Source organism: Pelodiscus sinensis, chromosome 1 (genome assembly GCF_049634645.1).
Source record: "Pelodiscus sinensis isolate JC-2024 chromosome 1, ASM4963464v1, whole genome shotgun sequence".
Taxonomy (NCBI): Eukaryota; Metazoa; Chordata; order Testudines; family Trionychidae; genus Pelodiscus; species Pelodiscus sinensis.
In genome coordinates this window covers 95,343,350-95,356,757 of record NC_134711.1, presented here as the reverse complement: position 1 = coordinate 95,356,757, position 13,408 = coordinate 95,343,350, and the positions used below count along the sequence as shown (strand labels likewise).

The following is a 13,408-nucleotide window of genomic DNA, read 5'->3' as shown; positions in this document are numbered from 1 at the left end:
TTAGCAGCACAGCAGTGGTACTATGGCATGGATGTTAAGGGGGCTGAGGTGGGAATTAGGAAGCCTAGATAGGAGGGGCATTAGTCAAGATGGTTGAGTGTGGATGTTAGAAATGTCCTGGTGGAGGAAATGTTGCGATCTGGTTTTGGCCTCAATTTGTGGGCTAGACAGAGAGGGGAATTAAGAGTCACAGATGACATGCAGGCTACAGGTCTGAGTAATGGGAAGGATGGGGCGGCACTGGCAGCTGTAACAAGGAGAGGGAGAAAGTGGAGAGAGGTGACACTGAGTTTCATTTTGGACATGTTGAGTGTAGGCAGGTGGTAATACCAGAACCAGCCCAAGCTACGGGCTGACCAGGCTACTGCCCGGGGCGCCCCACTGTAGGGGCCGCCACGTGAGGCTGCCAGGCCGGGCGGGGGTGGCACCGCACATGCCCAGGGCGGGGCCATGCATGTGCAGTGTGCCCGGGGTGGGGCTGCGCATGCGTCGCACTCCTGGGGCGGCACTGTGCTCCCAGGGTGCACGAATGGCTCAGGCCAGCCCTGGGTAATACACAAGCAAAAGCCAGGGAGACAGGCCAAGGTGTGGGATTGGACAGGGGGAGATAGGATGCAGAGAAATAAATTGTGAGGCCTCAGCGTAAATGGGCACTGAAGCCATGAGAGTGGATGAGGATCCTGGAGAGAGTTAGGCAGATGAAATATATGCACCAATCATGCTGTTAGGGCATTGGATTATTGCCTTTTAATAAAGTCGTGAAAAACCTCAATCCATTCCTTAAGTGACTAGCCAGGAGAGAGGTGAGCCACACACCCACAAGTGACTAAGAAGCCAAGCTTGATCACTGCCTGAGGTGCAGAAGTGGCACTAGAGGGCTACTTGCATTCCCTGATCCTCAGCTGCCTGGCCCCAGTGCTAGTTAGAGCTGTAGGGAAGTAGCTTCTAATGTGCATGAAATCCATAGAGGGCTTAATGACAATGGAGAATTGGCATGGTGGGGGAGGGAATAGATCTCCACTCCACTGTGCCTTCTCCCCAACTCACCAGAATGCTCCTGGTGCAGAAAGCTATGGAGCAATTTCTGCTGTCTGTCTTTGGCTGCCTTGAGTCCAATGAGAACTGGAGATCCTAGTCTGGCACACAGTAGAAGACGACAAGGAAACCAAGGGGGGAGCTCTGTGGAACCCCCGTCAGAAGTGGAAGAGGAGAGAAAAAGGGCCCACAAATTGAAACAATGAAGGATTAACCAAGGAGGACAGAGGGAAATGAGGAGCAATATTCATAAAAAGCCAGGGAGGACATCATCTCAAGGAGGAAGGTACAGTCAACTGGGCCAAAAGCAGTCAAGAAGTCAAAGAGGATGAGGATGGAATAGGAGTCCTGTAATTTGTCCATGAAGAAATTTTTAGTGACTTTAGTGACAGCAGTTTCAGTGGAATAGAGGACGGAAGCCAGACTGAAGACATCTAGGATGGAAGTGGAGGACAGGAAATGGAGACTGTAGTTCTGGACAGCATTTTCAAATATTTCAGTGGTCACAAGGTGGTATTTAAAATGGTAGGGGACATCAAAGTTGAGTATTTTTAGGATGATTTGGAACTGTGAGAACCGTGAGCTATTGACCAAAAGTCTAAGGGCAAGTGCAGGTGAGGGAAATAAGGAGGGGGTGGTTGGAAGGATGCAGTAGCTCTGCATGTAGGGAATTTGGGATGCATGCAGAGCTCACAAAGTGCCTCTGCTCACCTCAAACCAACCAGACAGAGATAGCTGGTGCAGCATCAGAACTGTCCCCTGGAGAATCACTCTGTCTTTGATTTCCCCAGCCTTGCTGGTTTGTGAGCAAAGGGCCTCTCTTAAATCTCCAACATGGACAATCAATGCAGCACGCTGATCTCCCACTAGATCTTTAACTGGCTTTTCTTTGCATGCGCTATGCTCAGTTTTATTGGTCAAAATTGTTTTTCAACGCTCGTTTTTCTAGTGGCATCATTCCACTACAATCTACCTCTTTCATTACCTAAAGTATATTTGTTTTTTTTCTTCCACCTTTTTGTTAGGCATTGTGGTGTTTGAATTGGAAAGATTTCAACCATAATTGTCATTCGAAGTATGTAACGGAATGCCAATAATAAATTTGGATATGTTGCAACCAACACAGGAAATTATTTAATTTGTGTACAGTATCTCAGCATCTATTTTCTAATACCTACCCTTTCCCCAACTCCAAAAACAAGTATATATAAATTTGTGAAGACCTTTCTCTGTCCAGGAAACCATTTTCCTGGCATCCTTTTGTGCAGCTCCCAATGCAAGATATGTTATTCTGACATAATGAAGGCTGGGTTAAGTTTCTAATCTACCAATAAGACATAGGAAAGAAAATAAAGGTAAATTTCTCATTACCTTTTTTTTTTGGTAGCGTGGAAAGTGATCTTGAAGAATCCACTTAGAGGTCAAACTAACCCCAAATACAGCCACAGAACCTTTCTTCTTCAAAATGATTACAAGTATTTAATAATTTCCACAGCCTCATTGTTTGGTAGGTCAATATTATCACCTGCACTTATTGTATGGAGAAACTGGGGTTTAGGGTCAGAGGTGTGATTGCAGCTTGTGTGAGCGTACCTACACTAACTTTAATCTAGCTAGTGTGGCTAAAAATAGCAGTGAAGTAGTGGCAGTACAAGCTTCATGGGCAAAAGTGATCATGATATGATAGATGTTATGATTTCAAGGAAAAGAAGGCAAGAGAGCAGCAGAAAAAGGCCAATGGACTTAAAAAAAAAAAGAAGAGACATTAACATTACCAGAAAACGGCTAGCAAAGGTGCCACGGGGAGAAAATTTAGGGGAAAAAGGAGTTCAGCAGAGTTGGTAGTCTGTCAAGGAGACAGTATTAAACACACAACAGTAAGCTATCCTGACACAAAGGAAAGACCGAAAGAATAGTAGGAGGCCAAAAGGGCTCCCTTAGGAGTTCTTGAATTGCCTGAAAATCAAAAAGGAACTAATGAAAGGTGGAAACATGGATAAGTTGCTAAGGAAGAGCACAAAAGAAGAGCCTAAGCATGTAGGAACAAAATCAGAAAGGCTAAGGCACAAAATGAGTTACACCTAGAATATAAAATCAAATAAGAGGATGTATAAGTACATTAGGAGTGAGGTAAGATGAAGGAAATGTAGGCCCACTATTTAGTGTGAAAGGTGGACTAATTGCATGAGGTATTTAATGTCTACTTTGCTTTTCTCTTTCCTGAAAAGGTTAATTGTAACTAGATACTTAACACAATTAACATTAACCTAAAAGGGGAAGGAGCACAAGTCAAAAAAGGGAAAGAAGAGGTTAAAGAAAATATTTACATAATTTAAATTTATTCAAGTTGGCAGGGCCTGAGGAAGGTTATTCTAGGATACTTAAGGAACTAGCTGAAGCAATCTTGGAACTGTTAGGGTATGTCTACACTGCACAGTTATTTCGGAAGAAGATATTCTGGAATAGTTATTCCAGAATAGTTATTCCAAAATAGCTTATTTCGAAATAGCACATCTACACTGCAGGGAAGTCTCAAGATTAGTCCGAAGCAGGCTTCTCTAATGTAGATGTGCTATCGCGATTTAGAGCTCCAGGAGGCATTGGGGAGAAATAACTTAGAATGGCCCTGATGAGGGGCTATTTTGAAATAACAGCAGTGGAGTATCTACACTGCCACTAGTTCGAAATAGCTATTCCGGAACAGGCGTTATTCCTCGCAGAATGAGGTTTACAGATTTCGGAAAGCCATCCAAAATTATTTTGAAATAACAGAATGGCTGTGTAGACACTCACGTTGTTATTTCGAAATAACGCTAGTTATCTCAAGATAACAATGCAGTGTAGATGTATCCATATTGATTATTTTTGAGGGCAGGCAAGATTCCACATGACAGGAAAAGGGCAAATATAATGCTATCTTTTAAAAGGGGAACAAAGTGGACTCAGAGAATTATAGACCAGCCAGCCTAACTTCAACACCTGGGAAGATACGGGGACAAATTATTAAACAATCAATTTGCAAGTACCTAGAGGATAACAGAATGCCAAGAAATAGCTAACATAGAACTGTCACAAACAAATCATGTCAAAGCAACTAAATGTTCTTTGACAGAGTTACTGACCTAGTGAATGGGAGGGAAACTGTAGATAGGATGTATCTTCCTCTTAATAAGTCCTATGTGGCATTCTCATAAGTAAACCAGGGAAACATAATATGGATGCTTACTTAACTATTTGAAAGATCATACTGAAAAAGAGAACTTATCAATGATTTACTATCAAATGAGGGGGATTAATCTAGTGGAGTCTTACGGGGGTCTGTCCTTAGTCTGTTGCTATTCAATATTTTCATTAATGAGTTGGATAATAAGTGCCACAGAAAAGCCCAGAGGGAAATTAATAATTCTGTTTTCAGAGCATACTTTGAATAGTGTGCAGTTATGGGTTACCCCAAGCTGGACGGGGCTGAAAGCACTTGGGAAGACAATGGAGGCTGGTGTAGGGCAGTAGCAGATGACCCTCTCATGCTCTCCGCTGAGAAGTGTGTGTGCTTGCCAAGTGCTCTCTGCTTCCCTGTGGCTCCTGTCACTGTGGGGAGTGCAGAGGGCCTGACTGCTGCTGCTTTTCCATGCTAGGCCCCCATCCTTGAAGCCATGTCCTTGGGTGATCAGGTGCCATGGAGGTGAGATAGTGGCACAGTGATGGGAAGGGTCGGGGCTAGGGTAACAGACCCTCCCTACCCACCCTGGACTGGATTATGCAACTTCTCTAGCCAGGGATGACTCGTGGGCTGGGAGTTTGAGACCGCTGATGTAGACTGTTGATATACAGCATTCAGTATGGATACATCAATGTATTATCAGAGGGACTTTCTCTTTATGAGAGCCAGGACTTAAGCATCATTAGGGTTGCCAGGTGTTCGGTTTTGAACCGGATAGTCCAGTATTTGAGCTCTCTGTTCGGGAAACAAATTGAGAAACTATAAATGAGAAAATACAAATGTCCAGTATTTTCTAAATAAGATGTAATAAGATGTAGATTGTGATATAATGTCAAGTGTGTCCGGTATTTTTGTTGAAACCATCTGGCAACCCTAGGCACCATATATCATTTCTGTTAGCCTATTATTACTCAGTGTGGGGGGACAGAAATGAATGTGTGCATGGACAGCCCTATTTCTGCCATTCAGATGCGTATTACTAATCCACTACTACAGAAGGTACCAGTATGAATCCAGTGAAGAAGCACATGGCGGTCACCATTATTTAAACCAAGACTGGTAACTTGCTATACTATTTTACTTAACACTGCTCATTAGTTGACAAAAAAGCCCTTCACAAAATCCCTTTTGTAAAGGGACAGAAGTAACAGATTAGCCATTTTGAACTCCTTGAGCAACAGGGAATCCCAAGTAGAGTCTGGCTGGTGCGAGAGATGCATGCACATTTGTGGAGCATCACACATCAGCTGCAACATTCAGTGTAAATCTTCTCACTTCCTAATTGTGCCACTAGGTGGGACTCTCCATTTACTCATCTGAACCAAATTCACACACCCCGGAAATTATTTCTATCCTTCAGTGTCTTAAATACATCTCTCCACATTATCCTTCTGCTCCTGCTCTCTTCTTGCCTTTTAGTGCTGGCTGCCATTACTGTGCCTCTGAGCAGTGGGAAGGAATCAGCTGCTTTCTCTGGAACACATGCCAGTGTCACAGCCGCTGGGGCCACTTTCAGAGCTCTGACCCGAAGTCAATCTGCAGAAAGCATGGGGCACGTGTCCTATGTGACATAGGCACCTAAGCAAAGAAAAGCTAATAATAATAATCACTTTGCAATTCCTGGGAGGGTTGTCTTGGGGCAAGACTGATGACAGAAAAGAGGCTGGGCCCCTGGAAAACATGGGGAGGGGGTAGTTCCAGGCTCTCCCAGAAGGGGTGGGACCTTGGATGTAAGGGGGGCTGAGGGCTAGTCTGTACCCACCAGACCTTCTGCACTGCTCAGACCACACGGCCATGGGTTCCAACAGCAGTTTAAAAGGGCCCAGAGTGCCAGTTTCTGTGGTAGTGGTCTGGGAGCCCCAGGCTCTTCTAAATCGCTGGGCCTCAGGGCAAGCAGCTCTCTTTGCTCCCTGCTTTGGCAGCCCTGTTTTGGGTGCAGGGGCAGAATTGTTTTGTGACAACTGCACCATACAAAGGCAGAAGGAGACACAGGGATAAACTGATGCTGACATCGGAAGATGTAACTCCACTGTTTTTGATGCAGTTAACTGCATGTACACGCATATGAAAATTTACAAGGTGAGTAGGACTCAGACTGCATTCAAGTGGTGCAGGGATCTTTTACAGCCAAACAACTCAGCATGTATCTGTGTGGGAGAACAAAATCTTAGTGAGTTGTAAATTTGAAGTGAAGGCTTTTCTGAATCAAGCCCATTTGCAGAAATGTGTATTTCTCTTTTATACTCAGAGAGCTTGGATCTATGCAATTAAATTGAATAGCTGCATATCTGGAACCCTCACTGGATGACTTTGAGAAAACGTTATCCATCTTTAAGAGAGACAAAGAGCAAAGAAAAAACTGAGACTCTACAGGGATTCAGGAATTGAAATCCTTCTGACCAGAGGGTGTCCTCCTTTTCCCACATAATGGGACCTGGTAGTAAGCCTCTCTTTGCAGAGAGAAAAAGTTTTCATTAAAGGAGGCTGTGTTAAATGATCAGAGGTTCAGAATTCACTCAGTCAAGTGTCTTCACATTCATTACTATACAATACACATTCAAGTCACCCCTTCCAATTTCAGTACACTCATTATTCTGTCTTGACAAGTTCTTTGTCTTTCAATCACATGTCAAAACAGCGTGGATCACAACCCCATTTGCAGGATACAGTGCTGACTGGGTTAACAGTACCTCACAGGTAGAGAACAATGTCAGTAACATTTTGCGTGTTTCTTCTGTCACAGACATCCTAGAACCTTGCACACCAGAGAAGGAAAAGACCTAATAGGTCACTCAGCCTGTCTCCTTGCTGATACAGGAAACTACTGCATATGGACTAGGGCTTGGTCCAACTACCAGCAATGAGGGCCTTGTACCAGGTCCCTTGGAACTATTCCCATCAAATAGATCTCACTGTTTGTCTCAGTTTCCCCTTTCTTCACTTCATCCAATTATGTCTAGATAAAGCCCCTTCGGTCACCCTCTCCCCTGCCTGGTGTTCACACATTTCTAATATTTTAAGCTATTATGCCTCACTTAGGGACTGATCCGACTGTTTCACTGTGTGTGTGAGAATGTGGGTATATGAACAGCCCCACCCTATATTTACCTGAGGTACTCGTAGAGTCCATACATGGGCAAGAAGTCAATGTCAGATAAGAACATGTACGGTGTGCTGATGTGCTTCATGGCCACATTCCGCAGGAGATTGACAGGGTAGAACTGGCCCTCCTTGTACACTATATGGTACCCAACATTGCGTCGGCTCATGAGAACTTCTGAGCCTTGCGCATAGCGCAGGAATTGCTGGGCCTCTGCGTCAGAAAGATAGAGTGCCAGGCTGATTGGACCCTCCCAATGTTTGCAGATGGCTTCAAGCATCTGGAGCCTGAAAGAAGAAGGGGAAGAATCAGAAAAGGGAAATGAACCTCTCCAGGGCTCTTCCTACCAAAGGCCATGGTGATGATGCATGACAGCCTGCACAGGTGAACTCCTGCATCTATGTGAAGTCCCACTGAAGTAAGTGAGGCTTTGCACGGGTGCAGGGATCTGTCTGTATACTTCCACTTACAGATGGGCGACTTACAATCCAAGGTGGTGCTGCGTGACTTCCACTGTCGTAAGGGTGACCTCAGTAAGATTTTGTAGCTTCTTTTGAGTAACATGTGGAAAGGAACAGATGTAGACACTGATAATGCACTTGGCCTGCTATACTACTACAAAAGCCCTGAAAGGGCAGAGTCCCATAAGGTTTTGAGATGGAATGAAATTTTAAAGCCATACAATGTGATGGATTGGCTGATTACTGCATTTTAGGAGAATTCCTACCAACCAAAATCACGCACTTAAGGACAATGTCACAAAGATGGCACATCAACAGAAATGAGATGGGGTATGAGGGAATGTGTGTGGGACATGGAGTGGCAGGGGGGTTGGACCATGGAATATAAAGAGAAAACATTTCAAAGAGAAGTAGCTTTTAAAGTATCAATTTGTATAATTTGTAATGATTTCTCTTCAAGTTGTTTTGCCATAGACTTTTAAAAATAAATCTTATTTATAATTTTTTAAACTCATACACATGTATTGACATTATTGACACAAACAACAGAGATTCCATACACAAAGCTAAATTAAATCCCACCGGGTCAAAATGCTCTAAACAATCCAGACTGTTTTTAGAGGGATATATACAAATTAAGATTTAACTCTTAAAAAAATACAAGCACTGTTTAAAAAGCATCTTTAGTTAATGTAAAGTGAAACAAATCTATACTGAACAGCAAGGTATTCTATTCCAAATCAGAAAGAATAGACTAGGAGTTCGATTGTCTTCCCTACCACCTTCCAAATCTCCACATCACAACATTTTCCCCCATTAATATTCATACAAGACACAAGAAAAGTTTTCTGCATCACTGTAATCAAAGGAAATAATTTCCCACTCCTACGATCTCCCTAAGCTTTGTAGCAGAAAGGAATGATGTGTTCATACCAGCAAAATATAAATTCTGATTTTTATTTAATAGCTTTTTCTTCCAGCTTTGAGTGATCCTGATGACATCCAGGAAGATATAAAGCTTTTTCCACAGATTACTGTGACTAGTCCATACCTGGTGCATTATTTTCTTTTTATCTATTATTGAAACAAAGGTTATTATCAGGCTGCAACATGCAGCTGTATTAGAGACATAGATCGATAAAAAAGACCTTAAAGGTACATGAAAGGCTTTAGGCTACTGGTTTTAGAAACCATAAATAAAACCTGTATTGTAGCTAAGCAATAGAGAAAAGCATACTTTTTTGTTACACAGTGGAAACCAATTAATCAGCAAAATCCTATTAATCATCACTCAGATAAAGGACACTCTTGCTTAAATGAGAAACTGCCAGGGTACAGGTGCAGAGAAATGCCTTTCAAGCACTCTAAGCAATGGACACATGGCACATATAACTCATTTAAACGGCACGCCTGATGATGTCTGAAAACTTTACATAGTAGTTAGGAGGGAACTGTTTCTGTGAATTTAAATTTCCCCTTGTTGAGTTCTGCTCACTTCAGGATATTTTGACTCCTGGGGGAATTCCATGCCACTAAACAAGCACAGAATTAATGTCCTCCACAGATTCCTCCTACCCTGCAGAATAACTGATTCTAACTGGGAAGGTGAAGAAAAGCCATAAAAGGGATCATGCTGCAATTACACCTTTCACCCACCAGAGACTGATGTGGTGCTAAAAAAAGAGAGCAGATGGCTCATGTGCCAGAGCAGCCATCCTGGGCCAGAGTGCTTTTTTATTGCACCCTGCCTATAGGGCCAGAGGGGCAGGCATGGAATATGCAGGAAATCAACAAAAGGGGGGGGGGGGGGCGTGTCACATAGCCTGGGATTTAGAGGGCTAGTGGGAGGATAGATTTGAGCTGGCAACAGGAACTAGTGGAGTGATAACATTGAGCCAGGGTCTAAATGAGAATGGTGGAGCAGGGCCACATGGAGATTGGGGCTAGGGGTGCCAGGACATATGATGAGAAGAGAGAATGTTGGTGCAGGGACACTTGGGACATAGGCAGATGTGCCTGGAGGAATGAGAGAGGATAGGGGTAAGCCAGGGTCTGTATTAGGGAGGCAATACAACTCCCTAGAAAAAAAAATCCATACTTCTCCCACCCATATCTGACAACTCTCCACGTTCACTCTCCCAGCCTCCTTAGCAACTACTTCCCTTTGTCTCAGTTCCTCCACTATCCCTGGATCCTCTTAGCCTTTGCACTGCTTGTAGGGGTACAGGAAATAAAGTTTCTGTATTGCAGTTTAAAAGAATTATTATCCAAAGTTCTGTGTTCATATGCCAACTAAGGAATCTATTTGTCAAAAAACATTTTCCGAATCTTTGTTGTTGTTTGCATTGTTATAGCCATACTTGTGGACAGGTATTTTGAAATACATTACCAATATAATTGAAATTGGTGTGATTATATTGTTTCAGAGGGGTAGCCGTGTTACTCTGTAACTGAAAAAAACTTCATTTTTTGAGGAGTAACGTTAGTTCGGACTAAGGGCTTTAGTCCGAACTAACGCGTCCCGGCACGCACTTCCTGGTTCGAATCAGCTGTGATTCGAACTAGTGCGCAGGCGAGATCGTGTTAATGAAGCGCGGGATATTTAAATCCCCACTTCATTAACTACTATTTGCATCCCTAGTCCGAACCTAAGGTGCTACAGGACTATTAGTTGTTTTTTAAAGTGATTATATTGTGTTATTTTGACACATAAATTATGCAGAATTTGAAGATATTGTGTGCAGAATTTTTATTTTTTTTGGGTGCAGGATTCTCCCAGCTCTGTAATGTCTTTCTAAATGACACGCTCAGATCCTACACAACTTATTCGGCTTGATGCTGGAATCACTGGGTGACATTCTATAACCTGCGTAATGGGTCAGACAAGACAAGGGGTCAGCGCGCAATACGATTTTCAGTGGCACGCGAGGGTGGAGGAGTGGAGAAAGCCCCGAGCCTTGCTTTGGGATCGGGGAAAAAGCCAGAGCCACGAACATCTCAGCACACGTGATTGCGCTCCCCCTTCTCTGGCTGGAGAAACAAAGCAGTGCACCGGTGCACTGCCTATAGGCTTTTCCTACTGCTCCACTGGCCAGAAACTGGCCAATGGAGCATCTGGAAACCACGCCTGGGACAGGGAGCCTGAGAGCAGCATGAGGGGCAAACGCAGACCTGACTGCCATCTTTCCTGTGAAGGACCTGCTGCTGCCATGGCTGTGTCCCTGCTGATCTGCGCACTGCTCTGCTTCCACCTCATGCCACCCATGCACTCGCACCTGCTGGAAAGCCCCGTGTGGCCGCTGGAGTCTGTTGTCCAGGTGCTGGCAGGCTGGATCCTGGCTGTACTCCCTGCGCTCCTGGCAAGACACAGCCTCCATTCCAGACTTGGCCCATGGGCCGCTTATTCCATGTGTGGAGCCATGTCTGGCTGCCACATGGGAGTTACTGCGACAATAAATAAACCCTGAAACAGACACTGGGGAAAAAAGTGTGTCTCAGACCCTGTAACCTCACCCCAATCTCTGTGCTGAGATCTTGCGCTTCCACCCTGCTCCTGCCCCCCTCCCCCTGGCCAGATACGTATCCCTACCCTGCTCCTTCCCCCTCCCCTCTTGTCAGACACCCTACTCCTCAGCCTGATCCTGCACCCCACCTCTCACCCAGGGCCTGCACCCAAGTGTGGGGAAGCGTGCATGCGCAGCTCCTCCCCTCTCCAAGCTGGAGCAGAAACCAGAGTAGGTGACCAGCAAAGCACGCGGTGGAGAGAGTCTCTCCCCTGCTCCTGGGAGAGTGGCACGGCCCAGGACAGGAGGGTTAAATCTTGGGATGCCACTTCGGAAAGTTTGCCAACCCCTGGACTAGACAATCATAATTGTTCCTTCTGGTCTTAAAGTTTACAAATTATGGCTTCTAAACCAAGAAATAAAATTTCACTTTTTTAAATTGCTTTCGTGCAATGCTTACTTTTAAAGCAGTTTGCGAAGTTAATATCTCCCAGCACAATATAATTTATGACAAAAGAAGATGATCTGATGGTACATATTTGTTTCCAGGAGGGTCTATGTCAGTCAAGAGGATTTTACAGGGCAACCCCTCTATAAGTTGTCCCGGTATACATCCGTTCTGCACTAAAGTCATTGACGCGTCTGGGAACTGATGTGTTACAAGTCCTCCCATTCCCCGCTCTTAAGTTGTGCACAACACGCCCCCCCCCCCCCCCCCCCCGTCAAGTCCTCCAATCTGCGCAAATGGAAGTCAACTGTGGGAAAAAAATTCCCCATTTTAAGTTGTTTCGCTAAAAGTCCAAGTTTTTTGGATCATATCTTGGACTTATAGTGAGGACGACCTGTACAATAATTCTTTTTGTTTGTTTCTTTGTGATCAGCTTCCCCTTTAGGAATGCTTTTGCTATTTGACTCCCTCTTAATTCTGATGGGGGTGGGACTCGATGACCGCCTAAGGTCTCTTCCAACCCTATGATTCTTTGATTTCAAGCAGCAATACATTCAACTGCTGCCAACTGTGGGTTTATTTGCGCTCACTTCAGGCTTGCTCTGTCACAACTACACCTGAATGCTAAGGACAGACAGTGCCTTAGAAAGCAAAGGTACATTTCTAAGTAACACTTGCATAGCTAGTCAAACAATGTCCAGAAGAGAACACATCAGTCTGAAAGAGAACAGAGAGCAAGTAGCAAACACCAATGAATGTGCCTCCTGCTGTAGCCATCTATTTTGGATTCTAATATGTATCTCTGCTCCCCTTTTCCCTCACCCCCCCCAGCCTGCATGACAAATATCCGTAAACTTATCACTGAAATCATGTCAATCTTAGCCCCAGTGGGACTAGGTCTGGAGACACTGATAGCTGATGATTTGAGTTCCTTTTTCTTCTTACAATAGTTTGAAGGAATAATGCAGGTGTATACTATATAGCGTATCATTTATGTACATGTCTGTCTCTATCTAAGGCACTATTCACAAATCTCTTTAACTGCTATAGAGGAGCTTAATAAAAGCAGCTAAAGAAGATAAAAAAGGCAGCAATTGAAAGACGTGAGGCAAAAATAAAATAGCTAAATGCTTCTTTGGTAAGATATTATTTATTGATTTTCGCTGAAAGACAGTATTTCCAACTCAAATCAATACATTATAACACACCAATGAAGCATGGAAGGATTTTTCCTGCACTGCATGGGAAGAGATGTTTTTCTGAATAAAACCATGCATCTCTGTCTATGAATAATGTGTGTGTCCCTGTGAGGATCCAGAACAGATGATCAGACTTTGCATCATTGCCAGTGAAACGGCAGAATTGCAGCTCATTCTTTGGAGTTAAATTCTGGAGGGAAAACACACGCATCCCAGCTTTACTAATTTATTGTGGCATTCACTCAGAGCTTTTTTTTTTTCTACTCAAAGGTTTGCAAACACTTAAGAAATGTGTCTTAAATTAAAAATCGATACATGTAGCTCTGGTGAGCATGGCAAATCATAGCTGAAAGTGCAGCATATAATGCTGAGACGGTGGCTAATTGGTTCCACGTTCATTAGAAACTACTTATTTTTATACTAGTCTGCAAATGTTTTGTCA

The 13,408-nt window shown here is 43.8% G+C and overlaps 1 protein-coding gene across 7 annotated transcripts in view; it reads right to left on the bottom strand.

Moving 5' to 3' along the window:
- Positions 1–13,408, bottom strand: part of LARGE1 (LARGE xylosyl- and glucuronyltransferase 1) — a 498,136-nt gene that overhangs the window by 25,770 nt on the left and 458,958 nt on the right. For 6 of the 7 annotated variants that reach the window (XM_025178894.2, XM_025178889.2, XM_025178890.2 and 3 more), the window contains one exon: positions 7,364–7,642. The exons of the other annotated variant lie outside the window; for it this stretch is intronic. In XM_025178894.2, coding sequence (XP_025034679.1) covers positions 7,364–7,642 — 279 coding nt within the window. The remainder of the gene's footprint in view (positions 1–7,363; positions 7,643–13,408) is intronic. 7 annotated transcript variants of the gene reach the window in all.